The sequence below is a fragment of the Prunus persica genome, chromosome G2 (genome assembly GCF_000346465.2).
Source record: "Prunus persica cultivar Lovell chromosome G2, Prunus_persica_NCBIv2, whole genome shotgun sequence".
Taxonomy (NCBI): Eukaryota; Viridiplantae; Streptophyta; class Magnoliopsida; order Rosales; family Rosaceae; genus Prunus; species Prunus persica.
Genome location: NC_034010.1, coordinates 27593952 through 27615449, shown reverse-complemented (window position 1 = coordinate 27615449; position 21498 = coordinate 27593952). Strand labels below are relative to the sequence as shown.

Here is a 21498-nt window from a genome sequence, read left to right as displayed (position 1 = left end):
CATTGCAATGATCGGATGGGTCTATTTGTTTTAAATAAAAACTTGCAATCCTTTGATCCAAAACTTATGTCTCATATAATGAATTATAGCATACATTTGAAGCTGATAACTAATGTTTCTTTTTTGTCACTTTTCTCTTTTAGTTGCTTAGTTGCTTCATCTGATCTGATGCGTGTACTATGTGGAAAAGAATGCAATTTATATGATCGGAAAGAATACTGAACAAATTCAGAGTGCAAGAACTAACATGACAAAGCAAAAGCATTTTCAGGGATAATGAAAAAAAAAAGAGCGACATACCCCATCTAAATGGAACGAACGACCAAATATCTTGATAATCATTCACAACCAACGCATAATTACATAAGCTAAAACCATCAAGACGGGCAATTGAAAAAATAACGGCATTGCTTTTGATAATTATACAAAGGTTTTATTGTGCTCGTGTTTTACAAGCCTTTATGATTTGTTGTTGAATGAAAATTTTCTAATTTTCTTCCGAACTACGGAAACTCGCACATGACTACATGGATTCTTATATGGATGCCTCTGATTTTGGTTTCTCGCCCTTCAATGAAGTAAACATGAAATTACCAGAGAACACAGCTTCTTTATCTGCACAATCAAATTGCACAACGTTGTCAGACTGAACTTGTAGGCATCATATATCTGGTGAAGATATTGGAAGTTTATGTGCAACCTTGAACTTGATAGGAACTCATTAAATTATCACAAATACCAAATTCCCAACAGGAAACAGAAAGAACAAGAAATGAATACCTGTCAAGGACAGGCAACTAACTTCCCGGCGAATATATCTTGCCATTGCCTGCATATACACAAACGTTCATTGCAATTGTTCGCATCATATAGATCTAAAAACTTAAAAGACATAAGAAAGTCAACCACTACAACCCCTCCTCCCTCAAAAATTAAAAACTAAAGAGAATTTTGATTAAAAAGGCAGGTAAATGAGGCAACATCTTATAGAGAGAATTAATCTACAGACATGAAGTTGGGTATCATATATGGCATTTGTGTCCATGGGCTAACTCAAATATTACACATTTTTCTCACTTATCACTGGCCAATATATACACTTTTTCTTCGGTGTAGAAGAGAGTACTTATAAAGTCAGGGGGGAGGTGTCGTGGCTTAGCTACAAAAGCAACAGTTCTAGCAACCCCGAGAAAAGAACACGTCTAGTAATTCCAAATCTGGAGAACTACACATTCTCCAGTGTATCAACCACAAAGTGAAATGTAATTAGATGACACAAGATCAAGAATGAGAACATGCCTGGACTGCTCGTGATGCATCACCATTTGGTTGTGATGAACCATCATCAGAAAAGACATTCCTGCAAAGCAGGTACAGATGGTTAATACATATTTCCATGTTCAAATGGTTGAGAATATTTATGTTGGGGCTAGTATGGGAACACCATCCAACGACAGAGAATATTACTAAGGGTGGGGGAACTATAGACCAAGCTTGGGAAAGATTACCTCCAAATCACATTTTGCAGCTCATTCTGCCTAGCCTCCGGAAGCACGGCAGCATCATAAGCAACAATATTCCCATAGAATATCTTCTCCAAATCCTTCATCCATTTAGTCAGTAATAAGTTGACCTGAGATTTCAAGGGTAAATCAATTAGCATGCATAACTGTAAATCCTATGCTATAATATACTGCATAAAAAACAACCTAATATGTTGGTGAGCTGAGTAATTAGGAAACTTCAATATGCATAACGTGAAAGATGTTACACGGAATTGGACATAGTAGCTCCTAAAATAGTGGACAATAGGACATAGCTATACATGAATGTTTTTGGGAATTGAGCAAACTAAGCAAAGCATCTATTTTGGTTTTAGTGTGCATGAAAAAAAAAACCCATATATACAAAGAGAAAGAAACAAATAGCATTATCATGTGCACCAAAGTGTCGATAGACCAACTTCATAACACGGAAACAGTCCTATAAAAGATGGAAAGTCTTAAGCAACCTCATGCTTAATCGTAAGCCCCCTAAAATTACAAACAAATAGTATAGCAACCATGTTCTCATAACCTCTTATACCAAATGCACAACAGTTAAAACCTAAGAAACAGATTCATTCTGGAAAATTCCCTATGTTTGTTGAACCATACAAAACAAATAACTTAAAGTTCTTTTAAAAAATAGTTGATAACCTCCAATTTGATTAATACTTGTCATCCGAAAATAACATTAACAAGAAGCAACTAAACTGTCAGTAAGCATTAAGTTCAAAGTGGATTATGTAGCTTAACATAAGAGAACTGATCACATACCCCAGCCTTAGATACTCTAAGTTCCACATCGTGATTGTAAGTCTCATATATGTATTGCCCGAATTCAACCCCTTCCTTTCCGTCTTCTTTCAACCGGCGTAAGCAAAGCCACATATGAAGTACAAGTAGAGAGAATGTTGTCTTAAAGGTTTTCTCCAAGTTGAATACTGCATATTTTGTGAGAAAAGTTTAGCTCACCATCAAGCTTGCTTTAAAAACATTGCCAATTATCCTCATATCCACAAGATTATTAAAGAAAATACAAGGGAAAGAAGAGAGAAAATTTGACCTTCATAAATGGCAGGTTTATCAACTTGTGAAATGATTCGCTTATATACCACATTTGCTCCTCGAATGGACGTGCTTTGTTTGCTATAAAACAGCATCAGCCTAAGGATTGCACGTTTAAATCCCGCATATTGTGGCTCCTCAATTCTTAATGGGGAGTCCGGGGCCAAAGCCAATGAGCATGGCTTAGACCAAAACAGTTTGTCCAGATTTACCTGTTGAGCATTGGTACACTAAGTCTCAGCAATGAAATAATTCTAGAAGCTTCAGCTTGACGAAGGCCAACACGCAGACACACAAATACACGATCACAAGCATGATTCATGGCTAATGCTTTAATTTCCGGATAATCTATGCCCATTAACAAGTAAATCATCAAACTTAATTAAAACTACAACTGACTATTACCTAAATCAGCAAGTTCGATTTCCAAACAGACAGACACAAACTGAGTACCTTACACACATAAATGCATATGGGTAGCTCAAAAACGTACCATTGACTCACTCGGGAGAAGTTTTTCCACAGTAATAGCTTTATCTGGAGCCACAGCTGCAGCAGCCCTGCCATAGCTTTGGCGAGAAATAACATAAAATTCATTTCTGAGATTCAAGTTATACTGTGAACCCAGCCTTGAGAAGTGAGTAACAGCTCTGCTCCATCTTGGCAACATTTTTAAGTTCCCTATTCAATTCAAAGAGACATTTCTTTAAATTCATACATGAGAATCATACAACATCATTATATAGACAATTTTCATAAGCACGTTGATCAAACCTGTCAATTTCAGTGAAAGCCTTGAAAAAGGAAATTAGAGTTTCAAACTTAAAACTAAAGGCTTGAACCAAATACCAAGAAATCCAGAATCGTGTCTTTTCTCAGTTTCAATTATCTTCTCATCAACCAAACAGATGATAAATACAAATGAGTATGAGAATCAGTTCATAATGAAATATGAATACATAGGGTATATAAAATGTGTAGCTATGAAGCATAGATACGCAGTCGGATATGCATTGGATACGTATTGGATTCAACGGATACCATCTTTGACTAACGGATACGCGTATCCTAGGTTCTTGACACGAGTATCAGACATTTCAAATATGTTTCTGGTCAATCTTGAAGCCAGAAGCCAACGAGAGGGAGAAGGAAAGATTCAGAGAGAGAGATGAGAGGAGAGGAGAGGAGGAAGAAGAAGAAAAGATAGGACGTACGCTGGCGGCTGCGTGTGAGGAGGGACAGGGAGAGGGAGAGAGAGAGAGAGAGAGAGAGAGATGGTGGAAAAAGAAAAAGGAGCGGCCCAAGCTCAAGGAAGAAGAAGACCTAATTTTTCATTTTTCAATATAAATTCTCAAATGAACAATGTCATGGTTGTAAAAAACAAATTTCAGATACAAAACAGGTTTTCCCACTAAGCCAACCAAGTTCATTTCTCTGCTCTACCTTTCTACATAGCTTTTGCTTCCTCTTTTTTCTTTTGGTCAATGTAATTCTATTCAAATAAATTGAAAAGGATTGCAAAAGGTGGAGAACCACAAGAAAGATGACGTTAAATCAAGGATATGTTCATTATATAAGAAGTTATACTCAAAATCAGAAAAAAGGGATGAGCAAGCTTGGCGGATCCAGGATTTTAATCTCGAGGGGTCAACGTATAAAACTTACAAAATATTTTTACCTCAAGACTTCATTATCAATACATGAAAAAACATCTTCTCTCACCTACTTCATGAAGAACAAGTGGTGGATCCAGGATTTTAATCCCGAGGGGTCAACATGTAAACTTCCCAAAAAAAAAATTTACCTCGAGACTTCATTATCAATACATGAAAAAAATCTCTAACCTACTTCATGAAGAACTAACCATAATTACTGAGATACGATTAATTGATAATCAACTCAGCTATTTAACTGACACCAAAACTATGAGAAATGGATTGCAACAAGGTTCCAATGCCCTATATATGGAACTTGTGAAATGGGAGATGCTATATAGTAGTACTCTAGCCTAGCCTTATTGCTGTGTACAATTGTAAATGGGCAGTGTTATAGAGAGGTTGCATGAGTTGCCCCATGATTGCATGAAATACACCATGCAATTGGATGTTTCCAATATCAGCATCATCATAAATACATAACATAAAATAACAATTCCATTAACTTGTTTTTTTTCTGGTCAGTGGCATAGAATAACAATAACATAAACCCTTAATTTTTTATATCTCCATACTGGGTTTGGAGGGTTGTAGATTGTACTGGGCAGTGTCATAGCGCTATGCTGCTCTCTATGCACTGCACTGCACAGCCCTGCTCCGGAAAAACAAAAAATAAGATAAAGCCAGACCCCAAATTAAAATCCTCATATATCTCTCTCTGTACGTTCTTCTACTCCCTCTTTCATCAATATATGAACCCCATCTAAGAAGCAAACTGAGAGGGCCAGAGAGAAACACACAACCCACAAACGCGTCTAAGAAGAAAGCTAGAGTCCTGCACACAGAGAAGCTCATAGGCTCCTTGGGGCACTTCGTCGAACAGTTGGTGAGCATCCCAGGTCGTTCACCCTTAATGGGCCCGCCATTGGCGAGCTATGCTTATACTTTAACACATATACCAACATAAAACACTAACTCTAAAGCTAGCCTTCCTGCCTACGTTATTGAGGAAAAACCTTATTTTGGAGCTCAAGTATAAGTGTTTTACACACGTAAAGCTTAGCACATTCATTTCAGCAAACAGTAACAACACATGCATTACACATAGTTCATGTGAAAGAATGAAACCCGGAAGAGAATCGGATCAAATTATCAAACCACAGGTAAAACCCATGTCATATAATCTGCAGAATTAGGAACGAAAGATTAAGGAGAAAACGCAGAGAGAGAGAGAGGGAGAGAGAGAGAGGGAGGATGCTTTGCCTTTACCTTCTCGCAGAGTAGTAAACGCAGGAGAGAGAGAGAGAGAGAGAGAGAGAGAGAGAGGATGCTTTGCCTTTACCTTCTCGCTGAGTAGTAAACGCAGGACTGAGGAACCCCGTTCGTAAATCCAGCAAACGCAGCTCAGAAAATGATGGACGGCTTCATGGCCCAAAAACCTCAGAAAAGGATGGACGGCGCGTGGTAAATCTAACGGCAGGAACAGCATAGGTGTGGAAGGATGCCAAACCCCATTTTCTTTTATTTTTTCTTTTTCATCCGAATATTTTCTTTTCTTTGAATATGAAATATATAGAGAGGCCCATATTGATAAAGGCCGGTATTAGATTTGACGGAATAACCCCAATGAGCCAATCATCAATAAGATGACGGCCTATTGTCCTACTTCATCAAAAATAAAAATAATAACAATAAGATGACAGCCTAACTATCGCTTCTTCTATTATCAGGAAAAAAGACAAATAAACTATAGCATTTTTTGTTGTTAATACGAACAGAATTCTACTTTAATCTAACCTAAACTATACGTAAGGATATTCGAACTTACTCGAGAGTATAGCATATCCGTTCTAGCCAACTTGACTAAGTATAGCATTTAATACCATACAACCCCTTTTTCGGCTAAGTAATTATATATGCATATGACAAATCGTAATCACACTTTGCTACATAACTTATGGCTGTTTGATTTATGATTATTTTAGATATAAGACTTTAATTGCACATTCATGTTTTCTAACTGATTTTGCATTGAAATTTTACCACTTGCATGTGGGAGAGAATCGAAAAACTATATGCAAGTTGAATTACAAAATTAAAGGCCCAACCTGCGGGCTGCGCCTGCGCCTATATAAATACAAGGCCACCCTCTATAATGGAACTAGGACCCAAATTTTACAAACAAAAAATAAGGTTGGCATTTGGTTGCCGTCCAACCATTCTATCAATTAAAATTATCAAAACTTTTACAGTTCCCCTAGGAATACACATCCAAGCATTCTTCAGGTGAGAGATTCTACGTCTCTGTTAGTAGATTGTGCGACACCGTCACCGAAATACAAAGAACACCGTCGTCGGCCGGCGGTTGCGTACGAATCACGTTCACAGATACTGGCTGAGGCTTTCACCACTCATGGTCTCCATATCCTTGAGAATCGACTGTGCAAGAGATTTAACAGGGAGCTCCACATCCTCAAGCAATTCACCCAAGAAGGGAATGGTTTCAGCCAGGAATACCAGATATTCTTCTCTCAGATGCTCCACCAAATATTTCACAACTCTCAGGCCCAAAATTCGGGACCGAACCTTGTCACTGCGTGTCTGCATCAGCACCTAGATTCATAATATACAAGTGTTAGAATACAAAGACTAGCATGCAGTTAACCAAATATGAGCAATGGGTACTGAAAAAGAAAATATGCTGTTCTTGGAGACGTGCTATTAGCTTCAAAACAGGAATGTCACACAAATAAGGCAGAACAAATAACTATTCAACTATGTTCAAAAAACATATGCGAAGTCCAACTTCATATGAATGTGCACAGGGACAAAGATTGAAGAGGATATTTGTGAGCATCAGTATAAAATATTATGAAAAGAAATATCACCTCATAATTCAACGGCTTCCATAAAAGGTCACTTCCTCCAGTCACAGCCATTTGGCCAATACAAGCAACCAATAAATTATCGACTTCCTCCACGGATGGTATGTAGGGATGCTCTTCTAGAGACAATGGTGGATCTACGACAAGCTGTGAAACAATGGGTTTCAGTAGAACCTGAAAATACGTGCAGCTTGTATAAATAACAGACATAATGAATAATGACTGAAAAATTAAGACTCTTAAGGCAACATTTTACTCAAAGGTCCAGAAGAGAGAAACGGACATATAGAATGATGCTTCCAATCATTCAGATGTCTTATGGCAGAAGATACAGAGCAAGTTCGAAGTTTATTTAGTAAGACAAAAATAACATAGTAGCAGACAGAACGCCAAAGAAACACACAAGTTTCTGTTTTCTCATCAAAACTAGGAGGGCTGTTTACACTTGTGCATCACTTTATCAACAGTTTTGTCAAAATACACCCATCGTGTCAAAATGGAGACCCTTATCTTATGTTGAGAGAAATCGAGGAAAAATAAATAAAACGATTTTGATCAATAAGTTACATCAAGACCCACTTATTTTCTAAACAAAGCGTACAAATTAGAAGGGAAATGGTTCAAATTTTTAATTTCCAAAAATATCTTCAATTAAAGGTTCTCTCCACTAGAAATCCTTTTCTTTTCTCTTCTCTTATCTCTCCTGACTTGTACTGCCAAACGCTGAGGACAGTCAATATAAAGGGTGGACTAACCTGAAAATTTGAAGAGTCAAGAAACTTCAAGCTTCCAGTATCATAGAGAAAACATTTATGTAATGACGATAGTATCAAAGCCCTGAGATGCCAGTTTCCAAGCAACACGCTGTTGTCCTTCCCCTCCTGAATCTTAGCCTTCTTCTTTCGTGTTGAACCGGAAGCCTTCGCAGCTCCAGCAACAGTTAGGAAACGTACACAACCCTCGAGCAAGTATTTGAAGTAAGGAACAAAAAGAGACCTGCAGTTTAAAATAATGGCATTTAACAAATAATAATAAAACATGAATTCACACGAAATATCAGTCCCCGCGATAATAAAGAAATCACACTAAATAAATCACTTTGAAAAACAGACACACACACAGAGAAACAACTGGTAGTTTAATTCTCAATACCATATAACACACACAGACCGACACACACACAAAAGGGCAATCAACTCACTTCAAGAAAATGGAAATATAGGTAACTACTGGTAATTGTAAGCACAAACAGGAAGAACTGACTCACCGATGGTTCTCCACAAGTTTATTTACCAAGCCGTAGAAAGATATAGCCCTAGGTATATTTCCTGCACAAGCAATATCTTCCACATCTGACTCCGCCCAATCAATACTCCTAATGAAAAGAGGCTTGAACATGGACTCTGTGAGTTTCATAGTAAGAGCAACCATTGCATTGTATACATTTTTCTCTACATCATCAATATTCTGAACAGATGCAGGATGTTGACGGCGTAGATCAAGAGCATACAAGCACAAGTCAAAAATCTTAGCATGGTAACCACCAATAGATGACCTATCCAGTCTACCAATCATGTTTTCCAGCATTCCAAAATAAACTGTTAAACTCGAATCACCAGACTCAACCGTACTAGAGAATATTTTCAACATGGGTGGTAGAGCAAGTCGAACCTGGACAACAAGAACCAGAGTTAATAGAGTGAAATGAAACAATGAAGGAAACAAACCTTTTACTATAAGCAATGACGGAAAATAACAAATTGACAGTCAACTATAGACATTGTTAAGATTCTTACAGGGATGTTCTCAGTCATGAGTCTTCGTACTGAGTCAGCTTTTATTTTCAGCTTCTGATCAGACCCTGACGCATAATTAAGATGAAGCACCATAATTCTTGTAATTTCCTCTAGATATGGGTTCAAGAAACCCCCTAGCTTAACCACGACAGCCTCTAAAGTGACTAGAATAGATAAAATAAGAGATTCCTTGGGTATTTGTAACACAACAGGCAAGCCATCATCAACACCAGATGTAGTTTTTATATCTGAAGATAAAAATGCTTCACGAGAAATCCTAATCAAATTTTCCATTATGTGAGGAAGCTCAGATAGTGCCCTAGGCCCAAGCACATTGATCAAAGCACCAGTTGCTTGAAGGCAGCTTGAGGACACTGCCAAGTCATGCATACTGATATTTTTTGTAACCAATGGTAGACACTCATTGAAGATGGAATAATTAGTAGGAAACTTATGGGCCAGAACTTCTAGAGCCAAAGCTGCTGCCACCTTCAAGGAGGCTTCAGAATCATCTGACGAATCATCAACTAAATCAACAATTTTCAAACACATATAGCGAAATGATTCAAGAGAATTCTCGTCTAGATGCTGCCACTGATGACTGGAACTTGAGTTATATTTATGCTTTGTCCTGACCCTGTCATGATCCCTAACTGTTTCACATAGGAGACCAAGAGCCTGCACAAAAATATAACTTGATGTGAAAAAGGATTACCTATTATAATGCAAATGGTTATTACAATGCACATGAATAAAAGGCTATACTAATAGACCATGTAACCATTGGTCAACTGTGTATCTATATCATGATGTGATTACACTTTGACGCAGAACATCGTATTTCATGTGTTGTATCACAAAACCTCCTTTTCTGCCTGTTGTTTTAAGGTTTGCTACTGAAACAGTTGTTTCATGGTATTACGTTTTAACTCATTTGTGGAAGATATTTTACACTTCAATTTTGGTATGTAACAACCACAGTAGTTGATAGTTAGCAACCTACAAATCCTACTCAGCTGTTCTTAATAAATATACATATGTATGTAATACATATATAAGTCATAGAAGTAGAATACACTAAGTACCTTCTTTGCAACATTTCTATCTCTATGGCCAAGCAACTTAGTTATGCTTTTGAAGTGTGTTGGAGGCATCATGGCTATAGTAATAGTCCTTAATACATCATGCATGCACTCCTTCAACTCTTTCCTAATAGAGACATGGATACCCTTTTTCTTCCTTCTTGCATCTACAGATTGCTGGAGAGAGACAACCTGCTCCATGAGTTCTTCCAATGTAGCCTGGAAATTTAAGCAGCAAGAATAATTATCATCAAAGAACAAAATAACAAAACATAGATATTAACTAAATTCCTAGGGAAAATTATTCATAATTACAATAACAATAAGGTCAATTTTAGTCAATAAGCTAGATCTCATCATTTCTTTTTATAATATACAATTAAGACGTTAAAAAAAAAATTAAAAATTTGGGATACATGTTTTCCATAAAACTCAATTCGCTTATTATTTAATCCATGCATTGCATGTTTTCATTATTGTTTTCAGCTGTATAAAGATGTGGATTGGAAAACTAATAGGCCACAGTTTAATCATCTCGAATTATAATGGACAGCACTCTTTTCATCCCATGAATAAAATAACCCATAAGACCTAAAAACCAAATCACACTCAGGCTAGCCACCATCCCTATCCAGAAAAGGTAAAAGAGAGTTATGACTAAACACAATACTTAATACCAAGTACTAAAAAAATTTGTTTATAAGTATCGAGGAACAGGACAAACTAACTTTATATAAGCTTGACTACAAGCACTCTTATTTGTGCAAAATCAGTACCTGAACTTTTTCTGAATCTTCCCCTGATACAAGCTTGAATGCAAACTCTGGATCTTGCAATTTGTGTAAGGTGAATCGCATCGCAATTAACAATTCGATAAACAGTTCTTGAGACTGAATACCCGTTCCTATTTGTTTAAGCATCATTACCAGAGAGGGAAGCCATATCATGCATGAATATTGCTCACATACGTGGATCCCCAGGGCATACTCCCACTGTCTCTGTAATGAAGCTGTGGAGCTATCTGAAGCATGCATGTTATCAAAGCACGATAATCCTTTTCGTGAAACCAATGAACGGAAGAGAAGCACAAGTAATGAAGCCAAGCTATTTGACTCCCCCAAAGTCCTGCGTATGAACATGTCAAAGTAAGCAGAACCGACACAAGGAGCAATAAGATAGAATTTTTAAAAAAAAATTAAGTCACCACTACCTGAGTAGGTATACAACGATTGATAACCTTCTATGTTCAGCAACTTCAGGCAATACATTGATAAATATCTGAAGGACAAAGTGAAATCACAACATGGTTAGAAACATGTACCTCCAGTTGCAGTGCTGCACTCAACACCAAAAACAGTAAGAATAAATTACCTCGAGCAACTTGTCATTGTTGCCGGTCCCAGACAACCAACATGGAACAACTGTAGATATAAGATCCTCAAACACATGCTGCGAATGACTGTCAATCTGCAAAATAAAATAAAAACCAAATGACTATTTTACACATTGAGGGAGCAGAACTCAAGCCAGAAGTTGAAAGTTCAAGGCACAACATCTTTTCTAGTGAAAAAAATCAGTAGAAGTTAAGTATATTAACAAACCTGTGTGACTGCTGATTCTCCTATAAGAGTAAAAATATCCAGTATATGCCCCAAAACTTTTTCTGGAATAATCTTTGTGATGGAGGAAATTAGTGAAAAAACATGATTGCGAGTAACTCCATCCTTCACTGAATGGGCACACTCAACCAACATTTTGACATCAATCTCATTTATTATGTTATCCTGCCACAAAATAAAAGGAACAAAATTAGAGCAACACAGATAAAAAAAACTGAACAAAAAAACAACCCAACTGTCAGCGTCTCCAATAACAACAAATTTAAATTCCAAAATATTGGAACATACCGCCAGTGGAACAGAATTTGTGAGAGAGGAACTAATATCTTCCAGGATTATCAGCAGCGTCTGTTGTATGTAACTTATTGCGCTTGACATGGAGTCAGAATTTCTGGAAGAAACTTGAATCTGCTTTTCATCCTGGACAAGAACACCATGTACCCACTCATTGGAAAATGTTCTGTAAAGAAGCTTAAATAATGGCCCCAAAAGAGAATCCCTACAACAAAAAATTTAACACAATTAGTATAATAAAGTATCAAAGGCTCATTTTTTACACAAAAGTGGCAAGTATAAAAAAGTACCAACCTGTTCTCTATGTCTTTCTTAAATAGCAACACATCCATGAGGGAGCTAAGGAAAGAGAGCGCATTCTCTCCATTAAATATCAAATCACAGGACGGATTCGACTTCAGATGCCCTGTTAACTTCATTTTCTTCTTTCCATACCCTGAATCAGTTACACAACTTCTGTTGTTGACCATGCAATCAAGCGTCTGAACAATAGTAGAGCAAGTAATCTGATACATCCAAAGGTGTACAAATGAGTTGTATGCACATTGGTTCAATTAACTAAACAGAAATCAACTAATAAAAGAAAGTACCAAATCTCACTAACATAATCCATGAAGATTTAAAAATATACAATAATTATCTTTGGCAAATATCACATTATTTAAGAATTCTACAAAATTAACCAGTCTGACAAGTTATGAAACAAAGCAATAACAGAAAGCACAAAATTAATCCAACCACGAATTATAAATCATAGAGAGAGAGAGAGAGAGAGAGAGAGAGAAACAAACATTTAACCGCAGCAAGGCCGCTCGAGTCTCCTTTTGTATATCACCATTAGCATTCCGAAATAAAGAAACAAGTTCCTGAAACAGAAGCTCCTGCACAACACAAACAATGCCAAATTTAGGCCACCTGTATCTGCCTTCCCAAGTTTATGACAATTCTATAAGTTTCAGTGAAGTAAAAAATAAGAACAGTTAAATCAATTCACAGGATGCCCACGTTCAGTGCCTGTATTCCGACAGAGTAGGGAAGATCAGGGGAATTTATCCAATATTCTATATACGAAACAAAACAATTAAAATATATGACCTATAATTAGCTGCACAAATGCAGTAAATATGTGTGTGAATTTATGATTATTTAAAGGAAAGCAGTCTAAAATATGTTGATTATCTCAGCAGATAAGACGTAATGATGAGATATGGAGTAGGTGCCACATGTTTGTAATTAACACTTTATGCTTGAGGCATTAGCCAAAAGGTATAGAAAAGGCATCCATTACACCAGGCAAACTTTGGATTGTTTCATTTTAAATTATTCCAACAATATTTGCACACATATAGCCTTTTGCCTTTTGACAAAAGTTAAAAAAGGAAACAAAATATCCATTCATGTTTTCACCTTACGCACTTCGTCAACATCTTTAATTTAGAGAGAGAGAGAGAGAGAGAGAGAGAGAGAGAGAGAACAAAATTAAATGCCAAAGAAATTAATGGCGGTATCATTTAGCTTTTTAGGCAGTGCCTAAGCTATTACTTAGTACATCTAAATTATAGCTAGCTGATAATACATCCCAAATGTGTATTTTTCCATCATGCCCGCAAGCCCACATAAACTTATTATCAAGAAAAGCTCACTGATATGATTTTCAAGCACCATACCATACATAGTTCTAGAAAACAGATAAAAGTTAACCTGTATTTCTGTCTTCAGCCCACTGTGTATTTGACTGTTAAGCTTCTGCAGAACAGTTACACAAGGCTGTATAACAGCAGGGTCTTCTGGAGCCAAACCATCCAACTGGAGTAGAAAATAATTCAAAAAATAATGTCAACATAATTAAGTTAGAGAATGAACACTGAAGACAGAATGCACAACAATCTAGTTGCAGATAGCTTCTTACCTTCAAAGCCTCCAATAAATGATCCTCTAAAACATGCTCATCCGGTGAAGAAGGCATAGCACAACTCTAGGACAGGCAGAAGCCAAATTTCTCAATACAGAGTAAAGGTAAGATGGGAATATGCATAAGTACAACAAGCATTGAGGACATCATTGACTTACCTCCAGTAGAAGGCATAGTATCTGAACTTCAATTTTTGACAAATTCTGGCTGGAGACATGCAGTTCACAGTAATTTTGACTGCGTCTTCCCAAAAGCTGAGATAAAAATGACTTCATCTCTCTATCATGTATGATGGCATTGCCCATTCCTCTAAGCAAAGATAGAATCACAAGCTGCCAGAAACAATCAAGTCTGCTTAACAATTCTGAATAAATCCTATGTATGTGACGGTGTTGGTGATGATTAATTATGAAAAGAGTAATAAGAATAACCAGAAGCATCTAGCAGGTTCTGGAAAGTAACAGCAGATCAAATAAACAAACCTTTGCATAATCAGGCAGTTTCAGGGCAGAATTCAAAATGAAAGCAAGAATCTTCTTTCTTGTAGATTGATCAACCCTAAAAGAAATGTCGGGACAGAGTTAACAATCCATTGTAGTATTATCATGCTCAACAGTGAACTCTAAACTAAATTAAACACAACACCATCATAACAAAGCAAATATTTAGGTTAAGAAATGTAAACAGGGGAAAAAAAAATTGAAGTCAAAAAGATAAAAAACTTTTGGGGCAGGTAGAAACTAGAGAAGCAACAAAGCAAGACTTATTCTAAATGAACGTAAGATGAAATGATTATGAGGACAACAGTGGTTAAACAAGATCCATAAGAACAACACTAGATCACCTCAGCTCAACATTCTTTGGTGCTATGAAGCCCTGGCAGGACGGGCTGAGCAAAGAGGCCAAAAGGGAAGGAAGAAAGTTTCTGTCTGATAAGATGAGCCTTTTTTGTTGAACCATCAAGTCCAAAAGCTTATCGAGAAGGTGAATCCAAGTTGCATGGTTTCCTGGAATTTAAAAAGCTCAGATTATGCAATTATCAAAACAAAATCCAAAAGGGGCAAAAAATATTTATTCTAAGTAATACCATTTTTCTTGCTCGAAGAGTCAACATGAGCCCAAAGTGTGTGTAACCCCTCAATACAGTTCATGGCAGCATGTCTTATATCCTGAAAGAAATCACCACCAAACCAAATTAACTCATGTACTTACAGCATAACTAAAACACAGAACAAACATCAAAACACTTGGAAGGAAAACAAACAGGTAACAATAGTACACATAATTTCAACTAGTCAGCCAAAGGGCAAAGACAATTACAAAAAGAGAAAATACTACCAAAGATACCTGATTATAACTAGCCAGTGGAACAAGAAAAGACGGAAATTCTGCAAGAAGTTGAATTGGCAATCTAACTTCTGGTTGAAGAGAGAGATATGCAAAACAGTTAAGACTCTCAACTTGGACTGCAGGGGGAACATCTGTAAAGTGGAACAGCGAACATGTCAGTACAGTACAATATATTATTTTGAAAAAGAGAAGTTTTATTTCATAAAAACCATACAAGAAGGTGGACAAGTAATCCACCAGTCAGTACAGTACAATATGATCTTCCAGAAAAGAATTACAGAGTAATGATAATGTCCAAGAATCAAAAGTTAATACAATACAGTACAACATGACCTTCATAAAGCAAATTATACAATGCAGTTATCAAAGGGAAAATTCCCATTCTACACACACCGTAAACAAAGTGCGACCAACAGGAGCAAAGAAAATTATAGGAGATACATCAAAGGGGAGCATGTACCTTCTTCTGTGAAAAACCTGGGCAGGAAGCGAACAGCAGAGATTTTGCACTTCGTGACAAGGTAATGACGGTGTTCTTTGAAGACTTTCTTAAACTTAGAGATTGAGAAAAAGACAAACAAGTCCCTAAGCCAGCTAGCCCACTTCTTATCATTATCCTGCAACAATTAAAAAGCATATATAACATTTAGCAAAGACACAACACAAATAAATACAGCTACGATATGCATGACCATTGTTTTATAACAGGATATCCATGACCATTGTTTCTCATAAAACAAACCACATAAGGAATTACTAACCATAGAGATATCAGCAGGCATCGCAGATAAAAATGCCTCCATTAACCTCCAAAATAGGCAAATTAGAATATTTGCATTTAATGCCTTCAAATTGGAGTCCAGCTTATCAAGGAATATTCTGCAATCCCAATTCAGCACGTCCTTATCGAACTACAGAAACAAGAAGGAAAATGGAACAACAAAGTTCATCAGCATCAATGTAAGACTACGGAAGTGAAATTTCTGGCTAGCTAAAGTGCTAAAAGATAAGCAATCTCGGATATGGTTTCTTTTTATAAAAAAATTACATTTATCAACAAATAATTTTCTCATACCTCCTCTATAGAGCTATCACCCATTGACTCAAATGCTTCCCATTCCGCCTTCAGTGCAGGAAAACCAACTTCAAAAAGGGCCAAAAATCCAGCAGATTCTGACACGCAAAGAAAAGAGAACAAGAATCAATTATAGTAAGTGCCAAAAAAAAAAGCAAGAGGAAGACAAGAAACACCAGAACTGGAGTCGCATGCAAGTTAGAAAGACACACACATTGACACAGAAGAAACGCAAATCAGTAATTAGGCCAAGCAGGATAGAAGTACAAAAAGTAGTAGAGAAGTCATTAAAGAATTCAATAGGATGGTTCAAAAGTCCACCAAAAAAGTCAGAGAGAGAGAGAGAGAGAAAATGACTGATTGATTGATTGAAGCCTGGTTCAAAATGAAAAAGAGAACATACTATTCTTTTGAATGAGAAGCGTCTGCATCATCACCAAGAAGAACTGTGTCTTTGACAACTCAAAGTCATTAGAACTCTTAATAAGCCAAGGCATAAATTCTTCAGGGTGCAACGAGAACCTGCCAGCCAAACTTGCAATGGTGTCCATGTTAATTGAGGACAGGCTTCCTGGTTGCGATGTCTACAATTTGAGTCACAACTTCAGAGTTACTCATTGCACATGAAATATAGATGCCAGGATGCATAACTAAAAAACTAAAAGCCGCAGAATCAAAAGAGAGATAGAGCCCACAGTCCATTCACAGTAACATTTTCCCCAACTCTTGATAATAAGAAGAAAAGAATTGAAGAGCACACCGGAACTACCAAAGAGATAACTTACCAATGCTGTGTTGGAGGCACCTGCAAGATTCTCAAAAAGTGGCCACTTTACCTCCTTAGCTAATTCCAATGCTTTCAAATTTAACCTCTGTGTCTGTACTTGGTGAAACATAAATCTATTAATAAAAAGTTCGACTTGTTGGACAAACAATTTACTGGATACCAAATTAGTGCAAGAATTGCAGTATAGTAGATATAATTTAATATCCAGACAGAAAAGAAAAGAACCTTAGGTAGAACAAGGAGCAATGGAAATATCATGGAAGCAAGTATATTGCAACGTTCAATGTTATCATCGATACCAGAGCTAGCATTCTTCAGGCACAAAACAGAAACATCACATGCTAGACTGCTGTTCTCCAATGAACCTGCAAGAAAAACAGAATGCAAGATGATCAATGTGTTTCCCAGGGTAAGGGAACCATAATTAGTTCCATGTCTGAACCAGGAAATGAGAGAATAAAATAATGGGGAAAGCATCCACAACATAACTACTCACTTGACATCAGAATGCCAATACATCTTTTAAGCACATTACCCAGTGCCTCAAAAAGGTCAGCAGAACTTATTATAGTGGACAATCTGTCTAAGGACAAAGCTGCCCGAACAACAGTAAGATCATCATCATGAAGTTGTCGCAGTATGATATCTTCGATGCTTACAAGACTCTGGTTCACAGGAAAATGAAATCACAAAAGTAAGCAGAATGACTTGAAACTGAAAGAAATGGAATTTCTTATACATATCTTCTTTAGATTAAGTAACCAAAAGAAACCTGTGGGTTTGTGGCCTTGGCTTCCAGAACACCCGATGTGCCTAATGCAGACAGTGTGTGACGGCGAACATCAGCCTAAGCCACATTCAAAAACACGATAGCAAAAGATTATCTTGATAGAAAATTATTCCAGGCCTTATTGAAGCATACACATTTACAAATAGAAATATAAAGAAAAAGATGCCACTAAATAATACCTTTGGATGGTGCAACCCAAACCAAATTTTTGACTCTGAGAAAGCTAGTGACATGTCCAAATTACCATCCAACATTTGACCCAAAATTTCATGTACTGAGCCCCCTTTCTTAGACTGTATATTCTTTTCCTGTTCAAGAAATCAACAATCAGAATACCCTGAACAAGAACAAAGAAGGCATGTGTGGGTACAAACACATAATTAGAGAGAGAGAGAGAGAGAGAGAGAGAGAGAGAGGGTCGACTGGAAACATACATCAAGAAATTTGTGAACCGCTCCCTGTAGTTCAGATTGATATTTCTCATTCAGAACAACTAAGATCTTCTTCGCCCAACTTCCTAGAAGGCAACCCAAAAGAATGATGAAAAATACAAAACAAAGAGCTTAAAGATAGTCTTGCAGTCATAAGAATCGACCCATTTAAACAAGAATGTTCAAACAACGGGAGCGGCAGTAAAATGTCTATATATATTTATGAAAAATATAACATTTGTAAATAAAAAATTTGAGAACGAAAATACCTGATAAAGATGATGTTGAATTTTTTATTTTCTGTGAACTTTGCAAGCAGGATGATAGGACCTTAGAAACTGCATGTTGAACAAAATTCTTGGAAGGAATTGTCTCTAATATCGAGATCAAAGCAAGCTGGCATGATTCATTAGAAGAACTGCAAATAAATGATCAGAAGTTGAATGAAATAAGAAGGAATTAAGATATTTCTACCAGAATAAGTGAATACCAAAATTGGTTTCTCACCTGTAGTCAATCAGAGAATCCAACAGTACCCATACAAATCTATCAATATTGAACTCGTTAAACAGTCCCAAAAGTATAGCAGCAAAATCCCTTCAAATGGAAGTAGAAAATAGCCTTAGAGAATATGAAATTAATGACAAACACATGAAGGATATGAAACTGTTCAGACAATTAATGCTGTGAAGAACTACCTAATGTCCATCAAAATCTCCAAAGTCTTGATTGGGAAAATATCAACAGCTTGCAGCTGAAAAATTCATGGAAACTTTTAAGTAAAGGAAGGTTAAGAAAATATACATATAAATGCAGAACACAATATTATTAATTCAGGAAGTTGGGTAACTATTATAAAATGACTCTGACATGAAGGACGTTAATTTTTTTCTTTAAATACATTAAAGTAGAGGTTATAGAAATACCGCTGGATTAAGAGACATTGAGCAACACCCAACTAAGAAGATAATCTATTACACAGACATCATCCACTATTAAATTAGAAGTGATGCAGTAAAATTCAGGAATAATTGAATGATGCTACAACCTACTGTATATAAGAACAAAGCAGTACCTGAACAAGGTTGATCAAAGTCATAAGCGATAAGCGAAACAACTGAAGATCAGCCGACTCTTTTGCCTCCTCTCGAGCAATTTCAGCAATTGACCTCATCAAACTCTTGACAAGTTTGGGAGATAATGTAACTTTACTCGCTAGCAAACCAACAATCATCATGGCACCAGCCTACAAAAAGAACATATATTCTACACTTCATTGCTGAAAAGAGAAAAACCATAGAGGTACCCCAGAGCAAGACATTGATAAGAAGAAATTAACGAGGCAATAATCAAAATTTAACTCATCCTTCAATTGTTTCTGCTTTCCTATCCCTTATGTGTGTCCTAAAAAGCATATTTAATCTTCTTTTCATTGTACAGTTTAAGACATGCAAAATGCTTTGAGGAGCTACTAAAATGTTCAAAATAATAATTTGTGGAACCGCACCTTGTTTTCTGAATCTCCTTTTGTGCCAGCCTCAAGTCCAGAAACAACAAGTGATAGGATTCTCTGCACAACATCACTGTCAACAGATGTGGAGGAACCCAAAACCTCGATAACAACTGCCGTGCAAAACCTTATCACAGGCCTTGAAGGCCTATACTTCTTCGATGGGGATGCCTATAGGAAAACAGTCATTAAAATGAACCATGACAAGATAGTAATCAAACAACCAATTAGAGTTGCAAACACTCACATAGTTGCATAAAATCTCCAAAACCCCCTTATCACGAATACATTGCTGGACAATAACCTTTCTAGGTGGTGGTGCACCAGAAACTTTTACGCCATCCATAAATCTCCATTTACTATTTCTAAACCACAAGGAACTACCAAGTCAGTATATGTTAACTTCACCAAATGACAAACAATATACAAGAATTACAAATTGACTGACCTCAAGCTAATTAATTGAACTATTCGAACAAATGTGTGGGTGTCATGGTATGGCAAAGCACACAAAATTAAGTCCTCGAAGTTGTACACATGAATCCTGAAATTCCAATATACACCAGATTACAACCAATAAAAGTACATACATAAAACAAAATTACAAAACATGAAATGAGCACCTACTTATATCGGCGTATCAAGTACTCAAGTGTCTTGATTGACGATGGGAGTTCAAAGTGTCCTGAGAGTAATCGTAAGTATGAACTGATCGAAACATTAATGCCATTATTTTCCTCTATGCCCATCAACTCTCTATCCAATTCTCTGCTTTTTTGGCTGAACAAGTCATTCTTGTAGATTCTAAATCGCTCATCAGTGATTACAAGGACATCCAGACCTGAAAATAGAAAAACATATATTCAATTTCAACAACTAATGCCTTTCTAATACCTTGCATAAAATAATAGAAACTAAGCTCTAAGTTTCTCTCTGCATAAAAACAAATGGAAAGATAAGTGACCTTGGAGTGCAATGGAGAAAATGGTATCGATATCGATATCAGCAGCCTCTTTAGCGTCGAAGAGAATGGAAGGGCGAGTGAAGGGCCTCTTGACCGACGGCTCTGTGTCGGCTTGTATCACGGACTTTATGGCTTCTAACTGGGACGCAATCGAGGTCGCCATGTCTCTCTCTTCCTCTCTGCCGCAGTTGGTAACTATTCAAACAATGAATATAACTGTGTGCTTTTGTTGCTGTTGTTGTTCTTGTTATTGTAGCTTTAGCCCTAATTCTCCTTCGGAAGACGAAGACGAGAACCAGCTCCGGAAGGTTTTAGGGTTTTTGTTAAGGGACACAGAGGCGTTTTGGAGGGTTTAGGGTTTTTCTTTTTCTTTTTCTTTTTCTTTTTACAGAATAGACATCTACAAATTTGAAACCTGTTTTTTATTCTACATTCCAGGGTGGCTCGGTCAAAAAACGGCATGTCGTTCGACGCATACCCAGGCGCCAAGCGCCAAAGCCCGCAAATAAACAAAGTACGATACTGGGGATTTGGGCTGACTGATTTTAGGGTTCGGCCTTGTTGGGGGTGTTATCCAATTCAAACTTCTTTTCTTTCGGTAACTGAATTTAAACTTTTAAAAAGATAAAAATCTAGTGGTATTTAGTTGTCAAGAATTCTATAGTGAGGGTCTTATATATGGCATTTAGGTAAAATTTTATCTCTTAATTGTTAGATCAAATTAGTTAGTCTAATTCAA

At 36.8% G+C, this 21498-nt stretch overlaps 2 protein-coding genes across 4 annotated transcripts; both read right to left on the bottom strand.

Moving 5' to 3' along the window:
- LOC18785436 (ubiquinol-cytochrome-c reductase complex assembly factor 1) lies at positions 307–5815 on the bottom strand. 2 transcript variants are annotated; one of them, XM_007218704.2, is made up of 8 exons: positions 5607–5815; positions 3103–3290; positions 2608–2821; positions 2319–2485; positions 1509–1633; positions 1300–1360; positions 781–829; positions 307–615 (listed from the first exon to the last, which is right to left on the bottom strand). In XM_007218704.2, exons 2-8 carry the CDS (start codon positions 3277–3279, stop codon positions 536–538), a joined length of 873 nt encoding a protein of 290 aa, XP_007218766.1. In that variant the 5' UTR covers positions 3280–3290; positions 5607–5815; the 3' UTR covers positions 307–535. The 2 variants fall into 2 exon arrangements, with proteins under 2 accessions (XP_007218766.1, XP_020413798.1); XM_020558209.1 differs by lacking the exon at positions 5607–5815 and adding an exon at positions 5534–5600.
- LOC18787348 (uncharacterized protein At3g06530) lies at positions 6277–21374 on the bottom strand. 2 transcript variants are annotated; one of them, XM_020557039.1, is made up of 39 exons: positions 20760–21373; positions 20423–20636; positions 20244–20339; positions 20043–20160; positions 19793–19966; positions 19361–19531; positions 18984–19039; positions 18793–18882; positions 18555–18703; positions 18289–18371; positions 18034–18162; positions 17837–17911; positions 17561–17729; positions 17290–17429; positions 17063–17155; positions 16681–16861; positions 16278–16375; positions 15964–16113; positions 15663–15819; positions 15200–15333; positions 14940–15021; positions 14697–14859; positions 14335–14410; positions 14011–14184; positions 13850–13915; positions 13642–13746; positions 12732–12821; positions 12235–12446; positions 11935–12145; positions 11629–11811; positions 11399–11494; positions 11238–11305; positions 10804–11152; positions 10031–10246; positions 8946–9623; positions 8417–8820; positions 7905–8145; positions 7153–7323; positions 6277–6877 (listed from the first exon to the last, which is right to left on the bottom strand). In XM_020557039.1, the coding sequence occupies exons 1-39, from the start codon at positions 20920–20922 to the stop codon at positions 6647–6649; spliced, it is 6456 nt and encodes a 2151-aa protein (XP_020412628.1). In that variant the 5' UTR covers positions 20923–21373; the 3' UTR covers positions 6277–6646. The 2 variants fall into 2 exon arrangements, with proteins under 2 accessions (XP_020412628.1, XP_020412629.1); XM_020557040.1 differs by having other exon boundaries at positions 6647–6877; positions 20043–20154; positions 20760–21374.